This window comes from Sycon ciliatum, chromosome 2 (assembly GCF_964019385.1).
Source record: "Sycon ciliatum chromosome 2, ocSycCili1.1, whole genome shotgun sequence".
NCBI classification, from domain to species: domain Eukaryota; kingdom Metazoa; phylum Porifera; class Calcarea; order Leucosolenida; family Sycettidae; genus Sycon; species Sycon ciliatum.
In genome coordinates, this window is record NC_088644.1 from 16,797,349 (window position 1) to 16,816,841 (window position 19,493).

Genomic DNA, 19,493 nt, shown 5'->3' on the forward strand with positions numbered 1-19,493 from the left:
TCCGCGGTGATCGTGATGCGTGATCATGGTGATCGATAGCATTCAATATTTTAACCCTTTATTGGCCGGCCCATACATTGATCGAACACCGATGTTCGATGGGGTAGGTATTTTGAAATTATCGTAACTTGGTCAAATCTCGGTCTTTCGGAGAGATCGAAATATGTAGGTCGAAGAGAAAACTCTCAGCTGGCGCCTCGAACAATTTTCGAAGCGATACAAAGAGCGGTTCTTGAGTTATAGCACTCGGAATGTTGGTCCCGGGAAATTTGCGCTCAGAGTGCGATGCCTGGGTCAACGACCGGGATTTTCTCTGCTTACGTCACCTGTTGACAAGGCTACACTGATTCAACTTCAAAAGCTGGTTCCCGGGAGTCTCTACGAAAAACTTTGAGTTTGATACGAGCAAGGGGAGTGAAATGGCGGATAGAGATAGATCTTGAGCGTGAGCCCAGCGCTGGTGGGCCTTCGCTGGCTTGCAGAGCTGGGCCAGTGCATCCCGTGGAGTCGAGTGTACGCTCATTGCGCTCCTCTCACCAAGGCCTTTCCAGGATGCCCAAGATCGTGGAATTTGTCCAGTGCAAACTAAAGTTACGTCCAATTTAGGTACAGGTTTGGCGATTGCGTGGGCTTTTTTGTATTTTAATCGGCCAATAAAGGGTTAAAATGATGTAAGATAGAGTCAATAATGATAAAAATTAATAATGTAGAGCCGAAGGATTTATTGCAAAAACATGCTATAAATTATTTTATCACTCTCTTATTATTGACCCCCACAGAAACTTGTGATCTCTAAGCGGTCAAATATCAGCATATATTGACCGCTTATATTGACCACTTATTATTGACCACTTAGCCCGAGGACTTAGAACTTTTTCCTCAACTTAGAAAAAAATCAGAACTGAAAGAAGAAAAATCTGAAGCCAAATGCTGGGATTTGAACCCAAACTGTCAGATTCTCAGTCAAAGAACTTGGGGAACATACTACAAGAGACAACTGAAAACTTTGGTTTACACAGCAGTAATGTCCAATGTAAACGGCATATGTACATACTATTAATAGTATTATACTATTACAATAGTATTCCTTTCTTCCTATAACAAAGCAAAAACAGTTTTAGGTGTGCTATGTCGTGATAAATCTATTATTGCCCTCATAATCGGTCAATATATGAAATATAGACCTCGTAAAAGACCTCGGGGGACCTCGGTCTTTTACTCGTTCTATATTTCATATATTGACCTCTTTAATCGTGCAATAATAGATACTTATAGTTCCTTTCTTGGCCATGCGCCAGGGCCCAGGGGAACTGGATGGAATGGTACCTGGATCACGATCCCGTGGTCGCCATTGGTTCACCAACATCAAAGACTGGACCAATGAATCTTGCAATTCTCTCTCTCTCTCGTTGCTGCTGATCGTGATAGGTATAGCTAGGCAGCTTGTTTATCAGTGCAGTTTGTTTTTTCCTGTTCTTTTTGATGCTGCTGCCTTATGACACACACGGCGGCCCAACGACCAGAATGGTTATGGGTTATACATACATACATACATACATACACTACATACATGTACATACCAATTGTTAGATTGACAGGTTTATCTAATACTGGTTTACCAGTTTTGGATTATATCATGTACATACCACTGAGTTATAAAAACCGAGGTCCCCGAGGTTTTTATACTGGTATGTAATTGCAATAAATCCTGAGGCTACTACATTTATAAATTTTATACATAATTATGTTGACCTTCACTTCACATAGTGGAATTCAAGGCTAGTAGTACTCCGGTTTTGTTCCAGGAACATCCCTGGACGAAGCCAGAGCATCAAGAAAGACTCAAGAAAGAATTCTAATCAAAATATGAAGAGATGTGTGTTAACTTGAAAACTCCGCAAAATCGCACAGTATATTTTCAAGGCACCATACAGTCCATACTGTAAAAGTTTGCCCAATTACCCCCGCCCCCCCCCCCCCCAGGAATGTTTTTTCCCCAGGAATGCTCAGTACACATGTAGGAACTCCCCCCCCCTCCCCCCCCCCCCGACCGGGTGTAGAAAAAGTAAAACTGAACAATCCTCAGACCGAAGTGCAGTGCATGCTGCATGGAAAAGTGCAGTGCATGCTACATGGAAAAGTGCAGTGCATGCTACATGGAAAAGTGCAGTGGTGTTTAATAATAATAATAACTTTCAATGATTAGGATGACCCAAAGGCTGACCGCCTATCGTGGGGTCCGTCGCATTGAAGGATGACGGTACAAGAGAGTACAGATTGGGAGGGGGGTGACTATGATGACTCGAACAGGGTAACGGCATGCCAGCGTTTATTGAGTCAAAGCAAACTGATTTATTTGAATTTGATACTGTTCAGTGATGGTGTGGTCAATGAGTATTTTTAAAAGTTAGGCCAAACTAAAGAAGGTGTGTGGTTCGACTAACATGGACATTTTTTTTACGGGCGGGCGGGCGGATTTTTTTTTTTTTTAATATAATATATTATTTTTTAGTACATGTAAATACACTGTATACGCGTATCGAGTAGACTCTACTACCAGCACAAGGCAGCAGTCGTACCACTCACTGCACTGCACTGCAGTACAACTACAAGTCAAGTCCAAAAGGAGCCGCCTGCGTCCGCAGACTCACGCCACACAGCACGTAGACGTGGACGTGTTCAGTCCACGTACGTCAGTCACACGACAGCCCGCCGAAAAAAAGTTACGGTCGGGCTGAAATTGTACGGTCGGTCGGGTGAGTCGAACCACACACCTTCTTTAGTTTGGCCTTATCAAAGGTCTATATTATAAGCACACACAATACACGCTCACAGAATCAGTGAATCAATTCTGCCGTCGTGAGTCCCCTGATTCGGGACGGATACGAGAATATAATAGAGAGGTTCCGCATAACGTAATTACGTTAGTAAAAAACGTAGTCGATCTACGGAAAGTCTTACGTAAACTGCATGCGCATCTGTGTTCCGCCATACGGAGTTTTCAAATCACGTAGCTGCCCTTGGCAACTCCGAACGCGGCAGTGTACGACCAGATCGACCTGGGGAGAGAGTCATAAATTTGTACCCCAATCCACTTACGGACCAGCTACGTTATCAGAGCCCTATCTACGTACTCTACGTAGACAACTTTCCGTAAGTGGAGTGCAAACTCGCGAATTCACGGGTTTTCCCCGCCCACTAACGTAAAGTTGCTCAACTTTACGTAGTGCGGAACCTCTCAACTGATACCGTAAAAGTCCGTAAATAGAGAGGTTCTGCACAACGAAAGTTCGAACGAAGTTTCGCGACAGGCCTTGCGAAAGTGTGTACGAATTTTCGCACGAACTTTCTGTTCTGCACATTTTCGTAGTTTGCACGCGCCAAGTGCACGTACGACATGACCCAATCTCACGAAACTTCCTACGAAAGTTCATTTCGCGTTCCCTGCAAGTTTCGCGTCCAAAGTTGCGAAAGTTCGTGCGAAGTTTCTCACTTCGTGACGTAGAGCGAAAGTTCGTACACATTTTCGTTTTGCAGAACCTCTCTAATAAGTACGTATTTACTTTCGAATTTAGTGACCACACCCGTACTAACTTTCGGGCGGGTACTGACTTTCGGGAACGAACTAACTTTCGGACCCGACTTGTGTGTAGTGGAGAAGTCATTTTCATGTCGATGTACATGCTACGTGCTGCATGTGCGCACCGTACCGGTACTTATTTCGGGCAGTGTGTTTATCGGGCTTGACTTGACTTCAACAGACAGAGCCTAAAGAATGAAGGGGGTATTTCTTTCGGGCAGGTACTTATTTACGGACTTTTACGGTAATACGGTAATACTAATAATTATCATCATGCCCTTATTATCTCAGTCTTGACTCTTGTATACTAGGCTAAGTCTTATTATTATAGCATAGCGAAGTTATACTCTTGATGACATGATAATTATGACAAGTACTTGAAGTAGAGTCGACACGTAGACCTACGTAGCTCAACGACGTACAAGGGCGTAAAAAAGCCTTCCAGCGTGTAGGGTTCGAGGTGCGAATCCGTTCCTTTTTTCCCTCCGAGAATGTAATACCAAGACCCCTGCCCTGGCCGTGGGGTTCTGGACTCTTTGTAATACTGATGTCCCTAGATTGCAGTGGTGGGCAAGTTAACGGTTGTTCATTCACATCCATTCTCCTTTGTGTTGCCGGGGAGGCAGATGGCAATTCAGTGAAAAAAGGCAATTTTTCCACATTATATTTTGTGTGGTCATTTCTTAAAACATCATGTGTTTCACTGATAGAAAGAGACCCTACATATCTAGGATGGTCCAGCAAGACTGGATCAAGATCATGTTGATCCAAATACAAGCCATTCAAGCTTGCATAGCAACACTTGAACAGGTGTATCACCATGATCGCATATACGTACGTGGTCAACATCGGTTAGTGAAGTCAGTAACTGTTGCCAATGTTCGGCCATCGACAGGGTCAAAACACTGACATTCCTCCTTCCCAGGCGTCGCTTCTAGTATGTAGCTATCACATACTTCCTCCCCAGCTAAATGTGGTCACTGGAGGTTGAAACTTGTCAATTGAGTCCCCCCCCCCCGACCAGCGGCTATGGATCTTTTAAACTCTCTTTTACCGTAAACTTTTGAATCGCACACATGCAGACTGAAAGCTCTTCAACAAAGTGACAATGTCACTTTCTAAAGGAATATCAGTCTCAATTTTGGAGGCGAACTGAATGGTATCTTCTCGACAGCAGAGCGCAGCGACAGAGGCGAGAAGTATTTTCTCGTCACAGCGGTTTTTTCTTGTGTTTTTTTCTCACAAGTGAGCAGTCATCTGATCAATTATTTTACTCGTACATCTTCACATGTTCTCTAAACCGCTGCGCATGAGCACGACTGGCCAGTCGTCTTGAGGTACCCACCCTCCCTCCCTGCTTTTTGTACTTGTCAGATTAGCCACTTGGGGTTTTACACCCGGTTTTTTTCCTCAAAAAAATAATGCGTCCGTCGGCGCGAGGGTTTTTTCCCGGCTGGCTCGGCCCAGACGAATTAATCTGACGGTCCCAATACAAGTGGTGCTTCTGGTTTTCGGTCATTGCTCTCTCAGTTGCTGCCATTGCATTGCTTTCATAGAATATCCATGTGCTCTGTCCCTTCTTCCGCTATTCTACAATTCCGCATCCTTCCATGTAAAAGAACGTGGTGTCACACTTCTGGCCCTCCTTACCGCAATACAAATGTGCTGTTGTTTGGTGTGTAGCGAGTGTGGCTTATCGCTGTGCGAGAACAGCACATTGACAATGGCAAAAAGAAATCTCACGTGACTTTTTTGCTGGCGCTGGCAATGACATATTTTACCGATTTGTTAACTCGGAAATGACTCAATGTTTAAATTTTTTTAAAGAATCACCTCGTAGTGTATGCAGTTAGGTTGGTCTCAGTGGCATGCAAAGTTCCAAACAAGCCGAGGAAGACATGTCTACCAGTACAGCTGTACTTCAGCAGGGTGCAAAACCGCTTCATTACAGAAATACGATACAGTTCACTGACAGAGTGTGACAAAGACATTGCTTTTAAAATAAAAATTAAAAAACCCAGCACACAGTAGGTGGCCTCTGAGCTCTTGCCTGGTATATGAGCTATTGGATGGGATAAAATATATGGCGGTCAGCATTAAAAAAAAAGGTTAGAGAAAAAAGACGCGTGGCACTAACTAAACTTGTGGCCCTAAACCAATTGCAAACAAAGAGTAAAAAAAAACAAACAAAAGTTGACATATAGGCAACAAAAAAGAGCCTCCAGTGTGGAAAAAGACCGAAAAGCAAAGCAACAAAGGCATGGTGCAAGACGACAATCATGAAGCCAAATAACGAACGTATATATGAAGGAAAAACACAACAAGATGTCAGCAAGAACAAAAGAAATGAAGAACACGACTAGCAGGACCGAACGAGGAGAATATAGGAATGCCGCCAGACAGAGAACATGGAGCAATAAAAAGACAGGCAACCAGGGGTGATGGCGGAGGTCCGATTAAGAAAATAGGAATACATGTAACAACTCAAGTTTCAAGTGTATACCTCACTGGCAAGTGTATACCTCACTGGCAAGTGTATACCTCACTGGCAAGTGTATACCTCACTGGCAAGTGTATACCTCACTGGCAAGTGTATACCTCACTGGCAAGTGTATACCTCACTGGCAAGTGTATACCTCACTGGCAAGTGTATACCTCACTGGCAAGTGTATACCTCACTGGCAAGTGTATACCTCACTGGCAAGTGTATACCTCACTGGCAAGTGTATACCTCACTGGCAAGTGTATACCTCACTGGCAAGTGTATACCTCACTGGCAAGTGTATACCTCACTGGCAAGTGTATACCTCACTGGCAACGGACAAGACTAAAACACAACAGTACTCGTGGAAGGATCATCGAGTGGTCGCACTACCAACATAGTACGTGTGTTGATATTGTATTTGTTTCGTTTCGTACTGTTAATTTACAGTTCAAATTCTCCAGAGGTAAATTGATGCCTATCTTGGGAGTCTCTCCTAGCCTATACACGATGATAATGATGATGACGATACTGTGTGTGTGTGTGTGTGTGTGTGTGTGTGCGCGCGTGTGCGAAGGTTGGGTATGAGAGAGCAGTGTACTGCGTTCAGCCATCTTATTGCACAGGTCTGACAATTGTAGCTAAGTCATACTTAGTCAGTGTACCATGGTGTACAGAACGGCAGCATGTACTCCTGTGTACTTACACATTCAAGCCAGGTAAGGGGCCGGTGCATCAATGCTATCGTAAACGTGTCCGTACACCACATGCGAAGGCAACAAAGCCGCGGCTACTACTACCAGTGTTACAGAACCGTACCTGGTACTGCATTCATACGTACTCTCGCACATGTGTGCGCTTGCGTGTCACGTGACTGCATGTCACTATGGGATGCAGGTGCGAGTGGCACAAGGCTATTCACAGGGAGCTGAATCGGGCCCGATAGCATTGCCATGGTTCTATTTCCAGCCCTTAACTCACAACAGTAGCACAGTAGCTGATGCTGTTGTCACATAGTGGAATGTGCATCATGCTGTGCATCATGTCGCTTGGCAATATCATCTTGCCGACGACTTTCTCTTCACACTGGATGCATAAGATATTGGCTTCCAGTCACCAGTTGCTTTGGAAGCAGTATCTCGCACTAGTCTGCTCCCAGGAAAGCCAGGGCGCAGAGGCACAAGGTTTCTCTTCGGTTGCATTTTGGCAGCCGATGTGACCGATGCTGGTGGTCTGGGAGTGGACCAAGCCTGGACAGGCGCTGCTTGGCTAGGCGGTGCCACTGGGCAGGTTGATGGTACAGTATCATCCTCCTCCTCATCATCAATATCTCCATTCTTACCGCACGCGACTTCCGGCAGGTCTGTAGCCGGAGCATGATGGGGACTGGATGTCTCAGGACACTTGCCAACAGGAGCCCCTTCAACGACGGGCTGACGAACTGCCCCAGAGCCTTGATTAACCGTACTTGGAGTTTGTGGCCATGTGGCAACGTTACAGGCATCACGTGTGCCATTTTCTGGCTGGCGATAAGAAGACAATGCCAGTGTTGGGCTTTCAGATACTGGTGCCTGCAACGCAGTGGCATTACCAGTGGCACCACCACTGACCAAAGCTGCTGGTATTGGCGGTGTCGCTACCGCTGCTGCTGCTGCTGCTACGGCTGCAGGTAATGCTAGTGGTGGCGGTGACGATGCTGCTGCTGCTGCATTACCGACTCTAGTATGTAGATCTGCTAGGTTCTGCAACACGTTAGTCACCACCCTGTGCCCGGCCTGCAACGAGTTCATCGACTCTGCCCCGATGGCAATAGGATAGTCAGCGCCGTCACTGGATGTGTGGTTCAAACGCACCAGTCGGATGCCCAGATGCTGTTCTATAGCCGCCTGGATGTCACCCAGAGGACGCAGGGCATAGCGTGGTACCTGGAGGGTTGTCATTGGCAAATTCTGAACGACATGCTCCAACGAGTGGGCTGCTTCACGTGCAACTTGCACACTATCCGAACACACTGAGATTACAGCCGTGCACACTGAAAAAGGCATAGGAGCAGACGCGTCGCGCTCAGAGGTGGCACGCAACTCAAGGTGGCAAGACACACGACGAGAGGACTCCACGAGCCCTTGCGCTTGACGGACTTGCCGCTGCGCAATTTGTGAAAATGACGTAGGAAACGACACTTCAACGTTGACCTTGCGCAATGAGTTTGTGATGGTACACAGCTCCTGATAAGCAAGCAACACCTGTGGCACTGGCTGTGTTCTACTTGGCTTGTCAGTGCAGCGAAGTGACCAGCGCATGACATCAGGGTTATCAACAGCACTTTCACCGGAGTCCAGCTGAGCTTTCGTCACGTGCAGGCGCGTCTTCATATCTTCCAGACGTTCCCGCATGTGCAGCATTATGAAGCGTTCTTGCAGACGAGTGAGAGTGAATTGGTACTCACTCAGTCCCATGTCCGACTCTCCCGCCGGCTGGCTAGTCACAATGGCATCTTTGCTGACTAAGGATGTGCCCCTGTCCGGCTGAACTGCGCTCTGCGTGATAGGTGCCGCATAGTGCACTAGATCTCCTTGTCCGCTTGATAGAGAATCGTTCTCATTGCTCGATAGCAGTTCCGAGTTAGTCTGGTCTTGCTGCCGAACAGTACCAGTAGATATTGGGGCCACTGCTGCTGTAGAATGGTTCGTTTCCTCTTCAGCCAACATCTGCACAGCTTCTTCCACACGCTCGCGTTCGTTGCTCACCAAAGCCACAATTGGTCGGGATACACGGTCAGTATCACCGGTAGATGTCGATGTATACATTCCGTCCGCCATTATGGCTGCTTCAACACCACATTCGACAAGCGCACAGCCTCTGTACACCGTGCGCGACAGAAGTGATGACTTGATGAGAAACGCAGCAAAGCGACTGCACCTCAACTCCTTCTGCAATAGTCAAAAAAAGAGAAAAAGTTGAACTTGGATGGTGAGCCAACTTAATTATTATGGAAGAAAAGGAGAAGGACAAACATGCTCCGAGTTATGACCGACTGTACATGTATATGATCTGGTTACGTTGGTGGACAGTTAGTCATAACTCGTAACATTTTGGCCCTTCTCCTTTTCTTCCATAAAAAACAAGAACAAAAAAACCAGGACATTAACGGATGACGCATCCAGGGATGCACGAACACACACACACACACACACACACACACACACACACAAACACACACACCATTCGACCATTTGACGCCCATCGCCGGAGGCGATGATAGCGATGCTACAGCAGAAGCCATAGCAGCTTGTGCTGGGATTGCACCATTCAACAGCTTGCAAGGCTGAAGAATTGACCGCCACCATTCAGCCTGGTCTACACCACACAGCTATGAAGTGGCTTTCGTGGTCAGTGAATCCCTAGTTTTGGTCTTTTTCATTTTTTCCTTTTCCCTGCACATACATCACACCACATCCTCCGGCATGCACTGGCTGTTGGTAACCACCCAGGACACACACACACACACACACACACACACACACACGCACACGCACACACACACACACACAACACACACATACATATACACAAACACACACACACATAGCAACACATCCAGGGATGCACCGACACACATACGCACCCCCTCCCCCACACACACATACGCGCGCACACACACATACGCACGCGCACGCACACACATACGTGCATGCATGCACACACACACATACGTGCATGCACACACACACACACACACACACCCAGGGATGCACCGACACATACATACACACGCGCACACACGCACACACACGCACACACACACACACACACACCGACACACACACACACAAACACACCACACACACACAAACACACCACACACACACAGTGACACATCAACACAACAACACTCAAATAAATGTCAATATTGCACTTTACTGCGGGTCACAGCACGGTTGGAAAATCCTTCCACATCCAAGCAGGCAGGTATAGTGCAAGGAAAGATGAATATATAGAAACATACATATGCACGCACCCCCCCCCCCCCCCCACACACACACATATACACACACATACACATACACATACAGTACTACGCAGCTACTCACCTTAACGATGGACAGTGATGAAGTTAGCTGAGCAGCCCGGCCGAAGAAACGCACGACCAAAATGTTGTCCTTGGCACTGCAGCCTGCCTCTGGCTCCAGCTGAATCTCGTACACGGAGCCCCCGACAGCACCCACAAGTTTTGCAGTATCCGAGGGTGCTTCGACATGAGCTGCAACAGACAAGGCAGCCAGAGTTGGCTGCAGAATAGCATGATTTAAGTAATCGACCAGCAGCGGCGAACAAAAGACAAGGAGCTCGTTGGTCTTCGCTCGACCAAAGATGACGGAGTTGTTCTCGAGGCAAGTTTGAGCTTGTTCAACCATGGCTAGGTTGCCGGTGATGATCATTGAATCCTTCAGACGGTCGTACTTTATTTCAACGTTACACTGCTCGCACAGCTCCGCAATCTCCTCAATGACAGCATCCTGAGGTCGGTCGTGGAAGATGCGGATTAGGTAGCGATGGCGCAGGGTGTCAAGCCGTACTGACTGCGAGCATGTTGTGCTTATAGACGCGACGAAAGATGTCAGTGCTGACATAGCAGACTCAACCTCAGTAGCAGAGTAGCTCAGAAGCTGAACAGTACACGGGGTAACATCGGAGTTGGGCTCAGCTTGAGAACTTGGTACAATTGAGTATGCCACGGAGAACTCCTTCGCAATACACGGCAAAGAGTTCTCTCGTCCAGAGTCAGTCAGGATGGACATCGGTACAGGAACCTGAGTGATTTCTCGTTGCTCTGGTTCAGCTCCGAGCACCTCAGCAACATGGCCTACAACTTCAGAGTCCAGACCACATACATGCACCTTGCACAGCAGTGACTTAGATATGTCATTGCTCTGTGGCTCTTGATAGCCAGACTCGCACACAAGAATCACAGCTGATCGTGCTGGATACGGCTGACAGAGTTGACTAGCGCATACGCGGGCTGAGGGTAGCAGAACTGACTGAATGTCCACGGACTGGCTAGCGAATCCAACTAGTACCGTATCCAGTGCATCCAACTTGTCCTCAACATTCACTTCAGCAAGAGAAGACACACCGGGCACTAAGTGCAGCACACGACAGTCTTCAGCGAAACCGTCAAAGTGGATTCTATCAAACTGCTCCATGGCTGGCAAGTGATTGCGCAGTTCCTCCAGGACTTCAAGTTCGAGCCTACATGCAAACAAACAAGAAACAGATAGCAAGAAAAGGCAGCACACAGCTAAATGGTTCGTTCAAAAATACAGCCACATGCCGGTAGAAATACAGGACGCAAGGAATACGAATAGACCTATAGACCTTATTCGATAACGTGATTTTTGGACTCGCCTCCGGGGATTTGTTGTAAGCTGGGGCACGCGTACGTGAAACGAGTGGCAAGAAAGGCCCAGTTTGTACAAGGGAGTAGTAAAATACTAGTACCGGTATTTTTCTACTCCTATGTTCCCACGCCGAGTCAGTCCACTGTGCACTGAGTGCAGGTCTCTTGCCACTCCCTGGTTCCCGGGACCCAGGTTCACGTGATTGTGACGTTTATCGAATAAGGTCTATAGGAAACACACAGTCTGATGGCTGGTGCCCAAATGAGCTAGATCAGGCATAAAAAAAAAGCCGCTAAGATCCAACCAAAAAGTGTACACAGATCAAGCACCTACAAAAGAGTACATAACCATAGAGTGTACAACTTGGGGATCCATTCTCCCACAGCGTAATATTTCACCACGGCCATGGCCACAGTGCCTCGCAAACATGGCAGTCGGAGCAAACAGGGGGGGGGGGGGGGGGGCTGCAGATATCTAACTGCACCACATGCATACATGACACGCGTGGACAGATGCATGCACTGAAACCTACTTGATATGATGTAATACAAACAAATCCACCGCGGCCAGTGTGAGCGAGTACAGATTACCCAGATCTTGAATTGAGTACTTCCTCTAGACTATGAATGTCATATATTATACTGTAAAGAGTTGAAAGCACGAAGAGTCTAAAGGAAACTGATTTGTAACTCCCCTTGGCGGGCACAAAGTTTAACGACCCTGCCATTACACATCCATCTTATACTCCTCTAGTGCAGAGGTGAGAACGAATAGCATACTAGTAATGTTTCTTGAGTTAACGATGATTTTTTTCTCGCTAAAACGTGAGATTCGACTCTTACAATGTACAAAGGTTTATCAAAGCTCCCGATAGGAGTTGCACACTCTTGGTGGTATACTGTCGGCATTAACCACAGCTTAAGATATGGTACTGACCGGTTCAAAGGATAGCACGCCTTCAAGCATGCTCGTAGCTTGGTGATACAGCGTGATACTGACTTGGCCAAGCCAAACACACACACTGCCCAGCTACTGTTCTCTGTCAACCACCCGATGTCGCCCGGCACCTCGCTTAGCGTGCTTGCAAATGATCCAGAGATCATGTGTGTCAAGAGTTGTGCCAAGAACGTGTTCTCTGACTTGGCCACCATTGCAACACTGCGATTCCAGCGGAACCATTGAGGCTCAGTCAGTTCCACATTCTCCTCCATAGATGATGTGAAAAACTTGTGTTCTACATCAGACAGAGCTTCCCTTGACGGACCTGGTCCAAACACAAGCAGACAAGCAGACAGATAGATAGATAGATAGAGAGAGATAGATAGAGAGAGAAAGAGATAGATACTCTCAATCGGCGAACAGAACTGTTTCGTCCTTTGTGGACTCATCAGCGCAGCACAGAGAAAATGAGGCCGAACTTGTTAGCAATGAAAAATTTCAAAAGCCAGATTTAAACAAGGCCCAAACGTACCTTGCCAGAGTGCTCAAACTGGCAAGTCAGTGAGCTCTGCGTAACGCAAACAGCAAAGGCATTACCCCACATGAGAGTGCTCAACTACCACAAGAGCAGGAGCGAAATAGATAGATCAAGAGAGAATACGAGACGAAAAAGGGGTGCATGTACATGTGTGTGCAGCAAACAGGGTCGGATCAAGAAAAGACTTCTGCAGCGTAATGCAGAAATTATAGTGTTGGCACAATGTTTTTATTGTCATGCTCAAAGATAAAACAGTGCTATCCACTGGCTGGTGTGAGAGGAGTGGGATCACAGCAATGGTACGTATATAGAAGAAAATCATCATATCACCACACCTACTGCTTCAACTGCCACATAGGCTGTAGCTACCTGACACTTGCACAGTGCATGGTGTATACCATACATGAGAGAGAGAGGGAGAAAAAGAAAGGGAGAGAGAGAGAGAGAGAGAGAGAGAGAGAGAGAGAGAGAGAGAGAGAGAAGAAAGAGGCTAGGTTTTGCTAAGCACATGTAGCACCACACTAACGCACTATTATAGTCTTACCAGATAGTGAGGCGGCACCATCACTCCAACGGAAAGTAATAGCAGCCTGGCCACCAGTTGGTGCAGCTAAGCCTTGCAGTAACGAAGACCACGATTTCTTGAGAAAGTCAAAGCAATGTTCACTCATGGCTTTTTCCAGACGAATCTGACCTGCCTGACGAAGTCGAGAAGGGCTGTACATGCACATGCATACAAGCGCGCGCGCGCACACACACACACACACACACACACACACACACACACACACACACACACACACACACACACACACACACACACACACACACACACACATGTACATAGTCATGCTCATTCATACATGTACATGTTTATTTTTAGTTGACAGCATGTTAATAAGGTGGAGGACACACTGTGTTGAAACGACAGTGCTCCGGACTACAACCATCATCGGTTGGCAGAGCCCTAGTCTTGACGACAATTAGAACAATATGGGGTCAGTCCCTGGTTCAGACCCTCATTATACTAGGGGAGTAATTCGAAGATATTATTTTGTTATGATGGTCATGATGACTGATGTTGGACTAATTACCGGAAGAGCCTTAGTTTGAAATGTAGCTGTTGAGTGTCTGCCAACTGTTGTCATTGGAAGCCGTTAACTTTGGCAACACCGTCCCCTTCCAGAGGTGGGTGAGCTGGGCTGTGCTAGGCTACCTGAGACTCCCCAGTGGTTCAGATGGTCACATAGACCAGGGCTGTACCACCTGTGAAGTAGTTGCAGAGGGGCATATCAAACACTTTGCATTCGACTCCTATGTAGTGCACAACGGGTGGAAAGTTGCTACGTGTACTGCATTACGGCAAAGTGATCACATACCTACTCCCCCCCCCCCCCTCCCACACACACACACACAACACGCACGCACGCACACACACACACATTGCACATAGCCGTGATGAATGCTACAAAAAATTCAACGGAGCACGCTAAGGCGAAAGAAAAGCACAACAAGGGTATTGACCTTTCTGTACTCACCGACTAGCTGTTGTCTGCTTGACTTGCTCCACTGCTTGCGAGGTAGTCGGCACATTCTCCTCCTTCTGTGCACGCTCGATGACGAGTAGCTTCACAGGGCGCCCACACCACTCTGTGTCGTCCAGCTCCAAGTAGGCATAATTAGCTTGTGTCAAGTCACTGAAGTCAACTAGAACATGGTCGTCGGCACATTGCCGTATATCAACAATCCACTCACTATAGGCGCTAAAGAAGTCGGCCACCCCGCCTATGTCTTGATGCACAGAAAAGCCACTCACAGAAACAGTTACAGAGGCGGCCATAGTCATGGCTGCAGGTGGTCGTAACGCTCCTTTCGCGGGCCCCGCAGTGAAGTGAGAGTCCAGGGTGGATGGTGCGTCTGACGCAGGAGGGCGTTCTGGGGATTGCAATACAGCTTGCTGGTTGAAACTGGTTGATGCCTGATTTCTGGATGATCCCACGGTGTCAGAGCTGGCTGATGTCCATGAGCTGGTTGACGTAGCAGAGTGGTTCTTACGCCTGTCGTCTTCCAGCCTTGCCTTCCTGGTTGGCACGTCATCATCGCCCAGGCGTAAACGCACTGCACTGCCATGCAGCAGAAGTGGCTTGGCTGAGAGGATAGCAAATGCCCTTTCCGTTCTTGCCCTGTTCGTGAAGTTGATGAAACCTATAGCGCCATTGATGTGGACATCAACCAGACCAGGCAAGTTGGCGACAGCAGCACTCAGAAGTTGTTTCAACTTGGTAGGTCCCAATGATTTCTGCAGACTTCCTACCCAGATTGTGTGTCGCTTAGTGTTTCGACTTTTTGACTTGCCACCCACAGAGGCACATGTTGTTGAGTCTGCAGTGAATGAGTCTGAAGACACTGAACTACAATCACCGTCGGACAATGTTTTAACGCCAGACTCACCGCTGCAAGTTGACATTGACTGGGCGCTGTCACTTCTGTCGAATGGAGGCAATGGGAGCTGTGATGCTGCAGGGCCAGAACTGCAAGTCCGCAAGTCACTGGAAGTAGTGTCAGAATGTAGCTTGTTCATACCGAGGCGAGGCACTCGCGCTGTTTTCCCCGTGAAGCCATTGGCATTTCCAGGCAGAGTGGGCAAGTCGGGACTATGTTTGGCATGGCTCTGAGATGATAAGCCATTTGATTTACTGCCACCCCTATGCCCAGCACCGTCAGAGTTGGACAGCGTCAACTGGCCGCCCATCTTTCCCGGGGCTGAGCTAGACGGTGAAGCAAATAATGCGCCACTGGCAGTGACATTCAGATCTCCACCAGATGAGGACACAACAGTAGATGAACTGGACACAAGTATGTCGGATCTAGCACCAATTTCAACTGAAGATAGCTGGGTGGCAAGCTGATCGGGAGTACTCCTGGGCAAAGTGCTGCGCTCTTTCTGCCAGCGCCCGTTGCCTTGGCTGTTTCTATTTCGACTTTGTGGTCTTTCTGTCGTGTGCCCTTGTCCAGACTTTGAAGTAACACGTTCTGATGCTGCTGAAGAGGGTCGATCAATACCCGCTGGCCAGCCCTGTTCACTAGTCACAGGTGCGGCCTCGGTCGTAGGCCAATCCAAACTAGCTGGCGATTCATTAGACACGGCGGCCGATGCACCCCTAGGTGAAAATGCGCGATCACTTGAGGGTTTCTTTTTCGCCCAAGAGTCCTTATCGAACACCTGCAGTTGAGAGACGGCGGTGACAATACTCTCGGGCCGTCGCCTCTCATACTCCAAGGACTTGGTGAGTTTTTCAGGATTGTGGTTGACATGGAAGGTAAGCCGTCTGTTGTCGTAGCGCACTGGCACTGGCAAGCTGGTCAGTTCATCGCGTGCAGCTTCAGCAGCATGTACGTGGTTGAAGAGCATGTACGATATGCCTTGTTGGATTGAAAGGCTTCTTATAAAAGGCCTGTAACGCTGCAATCTGTCCAGCAACAACTCTCGTACGCGCTGTACTTCCAGTACGGCGGGCCTGTGGTCATCTAGTAGGTTCTTCACACACAATACAGCACCTCCAGGCAAGGTATCAGGAGAACTGTGGCTGGCCAAAGCAGTTCCTTTTCTAAACGGGAGATCGTCGAAGGTGAAGCTACATCGAGACGCAGCAGCAGCAGGTTTGGTAGCCTCACTGGCAGATGCATGGCGAGACTTTGACTGCCAGCGGGTGGCGTCAGCGCGGTGGCTGGGAGATGACTCAGACTTGAAGCTCCGGGCATTGGTACTCTTCTTGGGATTGTCCCACTTGCCACTACCATCAGTTGACAGTCCCCAGTCGTCCATATTAGTTTTTGATGCTGCCGACCTGCTGTTACTGTGCGTCGATTTTGGCCAGTTCTTGTCTGTTTGAGGTGACCCCTTAGCATTGCCTTCAGTCTTCATATTTCCCCAGCTGGTCCCGGCATTGTTCGACAGTGCACCCCAAGAACCAGCGCTATCGCTGGTAGCTGAACTTCCCCAGGTGGCATCAAAGTTAGATGGCTGCTCCTCAGTCAGTTCGAGGAGATCAGGCTTTCTGCGTGTGCTTGTGGCAGCAGAAGCACCCCACGCTTCATCATCAGCAGCAGCAGCATCGGCAGCAGACAATGCACCCCTGTTGAACATTCCCCACGATGCACTATCATTGGATTCAGTGATTGAACACGTTCCATGGGATACGTTTCTACTGTCGTCATTATCATCATCCAGTAAGGCCACACTCACATCTTCCCTGACTTGATCTGGACCATGCTGCTTCTTCTGACCATCGTCATCATCATCCCTATGGACAGGTGCAGCACTGAAATCACTAGTGTCATGTGATGCTGATAGCTGGCCTGGGTGACATGCATGCCCGGCAGTTGCAGGCCTGGGTGTCTCCAGCGGATGTACTGCACACTCCTGTACGATTGCATCAGCTCCATTGCTTTCGCTATCTGTCGGCAGCGTTGCATTGTCGGAAGCAGCAGCAGTTGTGGCTGGTGTCGGGACATGTCGTCCAGCCAGCCCGCCTGGTGTTACAGGACTATTCACTGGTATGACCTTGCCTCGACTGCGACCTCGGCCCTTTAGCACAGCACTGGGTGTGGTGGAGCTAGCAAATCCAACACTATTCTGCGATGTTGGCGTTGTGGAGGCTGACCGCTTGCCTCGACCTGGTACTTGCTTGGGTGTTACCGTTGATGTGTGATCCATGTTATATCTAATACGTCAGCAAAGATGATTGGCTCTTCACTTCTCGACTTCTAAACACCTCCACTGGTCCTGTGACTGCAATACTCGACTGATCATTTCACAGATGGTGATGGTGTAGGCATGGTCCACTGCAAACCCATCCGTTCTGGCTATCACTGTTGACAAAGCACCCGAGCCCATGCGCACATACACATGCATGCACATGCACACACCATGTACACATACAGACAAACACACGCACATGCACGCACATACACATCATGCATGCATACACCATGTGCACATACATACAAACACACGCACATACACATGCAAACAGACAGACACACAAAGGTCTGTGAATGGCATGGCTCCATGAGGATTGTGTTTCCCGTTGTCTCTTTCAAGGGATTTCAAAACACAGTACTGTACTCGTGCGATTAGAGCCCTCTCTTGAATAGTGCCCTAGTCTCGTGAAAAAATAAAGCACTCTCTTGAATAGTGCTCCCCCCCCCCCCCCCCCCCTTGTAACCAATCGCATGTGCAAATTTGGTGCTCTTTTGGTAATGTTCTTGTCCATGTCATCGCACTGGGGGTTTCAAGATCAAAATCGCAGTTCTTGTTGCCCTTTCTGTTCAGTCTTGGTAGTTTACAGTACACTTTAGACTCTGTTTTTCTTTTCCTTCTTTGTTTTTATGCCTGATGACGTAAATTTACCAGCATTGAAAAAATAGTGCCACCTCTTGAATAGTGCTAGTGCGCCAACTGTGATAGGCATTAGAGAGTTTTCGCACGGCGTGCAACGTGACAAGGCCGAACGCGAGGCTATTCGCGTGCGTGACGCACTTGAAAAGAGCTTTCGCAGCAGGTGAACATGGTGAACCATTAGAACTTTGCGTAAATCGCACGTGCTGGGCCATCAAGTGCCAACGTGATGAGGCCGCGTTCCACGTTGGCAACGCGCGTTTGCCTCGCTTCTGAACGTGGCACGTGACCTTCGAACGCGTCAAGTGAGCGCGTTGCACGCCGTGCGAAAACTCTCTATTGAAAAAATAGACCCCCCCCCCCCCCCCCCCCCCGGACTGGGGCACTAATCGCACGAGTACGGTAAATGTCTCCGGCTCACAACACTACATGTACTGAGTATAATAGCAACATGTGAAACAAACATGACATATTACGTACATGTCAGCGAGTGTCTTTGTCTGGCTAGAATTCAAAATACCTTGTCCATACACAAATTAAGGTGTTTTCATTTCGAGCCATACAAAAACACTTACTGGTGAAAGCTGTACATTAGACAAAGCACAGAAAATTACCTCATAAGAGGTTATTGTTGGAGACGCGTCGTCACTGCCAACGTGAACTAGTATTGTTGTAGCAATTGCCTTTACAATTAATTCTCTTGAGAACATAACAATCAAACACACCGAGTGTTGGGAGCTAGCATTAGCTTGTCCTGACTTCTATCGTTGTGCGAAAAGTTAAACAAATGTCTGCAGCTTCAAAGCTTCTCAAGACAAAGACAATATGCCAAATGGCCTTTCCATTACAGCAACAACTGACATCGCAATCAGTTTGAGAGAAAGAGAAAAAAGACAAAAAATTAATCTGCATAATTGGGGCCACGCACAAAACTCGGTTTCACCAGGGAGTCGTAAAATACGACTCCCTGGTTTCACGATCGCCTGAAAGACTTTCGAAGGGAAATCCCCGCAGAGGACTCATGACGTAAGTCAAAGCTCAGTCCGCGATCCGACTCATGAGTGCCATTGGCATTGCGGATCCAAGGCGCACAGCTTATTATAGTACTTCAAAACTACATTTTTGTAACGTTTACTTCACAAGTCACAGAAAAA

The 19,493-nt window shown here is 47.8% G+C and overlaps 1 protein-coding gene across 2 annotated transcripts; it reads right to left on the reverse strand.

Annotated features, from left to right (window-relative positions):
- Window positions 1–5,481: 5,481 nt before the first annotated feature.
- LOC135808962 (uncharacterized) lies at window positions 5,482–19,256 on the reverse strand. 2 transcript variants are annotated; one of them, XR_010552153.1, is made up of 7 exons: window positions 18,954–19,256; window positions 14,477–17,810; window positions 13,483–13,655; window positions 12,398–12,725; window positions 10,154–11,312; window positions 6,388–8,992; window positions 5,482–6,083 (listed from the first exon to the last, which is right to left on the reverse strand). XR_010552153.1 is itself a non-coding variant. In XM_065322214.1 (6 exons), exons 2-6 carry the CDS (start codon window positions 17,653–17,655, stop codon window positions 7,121–7,123), a joined length of 6,711 nt encoding a protein of 2,236 aa, XP_065178286.1. In that variant the 5' UTR covers window positions 17,656–17,810; window positions 19,065–19,256; the 3' UTR covers window positions 5,482–7,120. The 2 variants fall into 2 exon arrangements, 1 of the variants encoding a protein (XP_065178286.1); XM_065322214.1 differs by having other exon boundaries at window positions 5,482–8,992; window positions 19,065–19,256.
- Window positions 19,257–19,493: the final 237 nt, after the last annotated feature.

Excerpts from the sequence above, each read along its gene's own strand:
- LOC135808962 (XM_065322214.1), bottom strand. The coding sequence starts at position 17,655 with ATGGATCACACATCAACGGTAACACCCAAGCAAGTACCAGGTCGAGGC. Across the intron at positions 13,656-14,476 it reads AAGCAGACAACAGCTAGTCG|CCCTTCTCGACTTCGTCAGG; the intron begins GTGAGTACAGAA and ends GTGCATGTACAG. Across the intron at positions 11,313-12,397 it reads GCGTGCTATCCTTTGAACCG|GCTCGAACTTGAAGTCCTGG; the intron begins GTCAGTACCATA and ends GTTTGCATGTAG.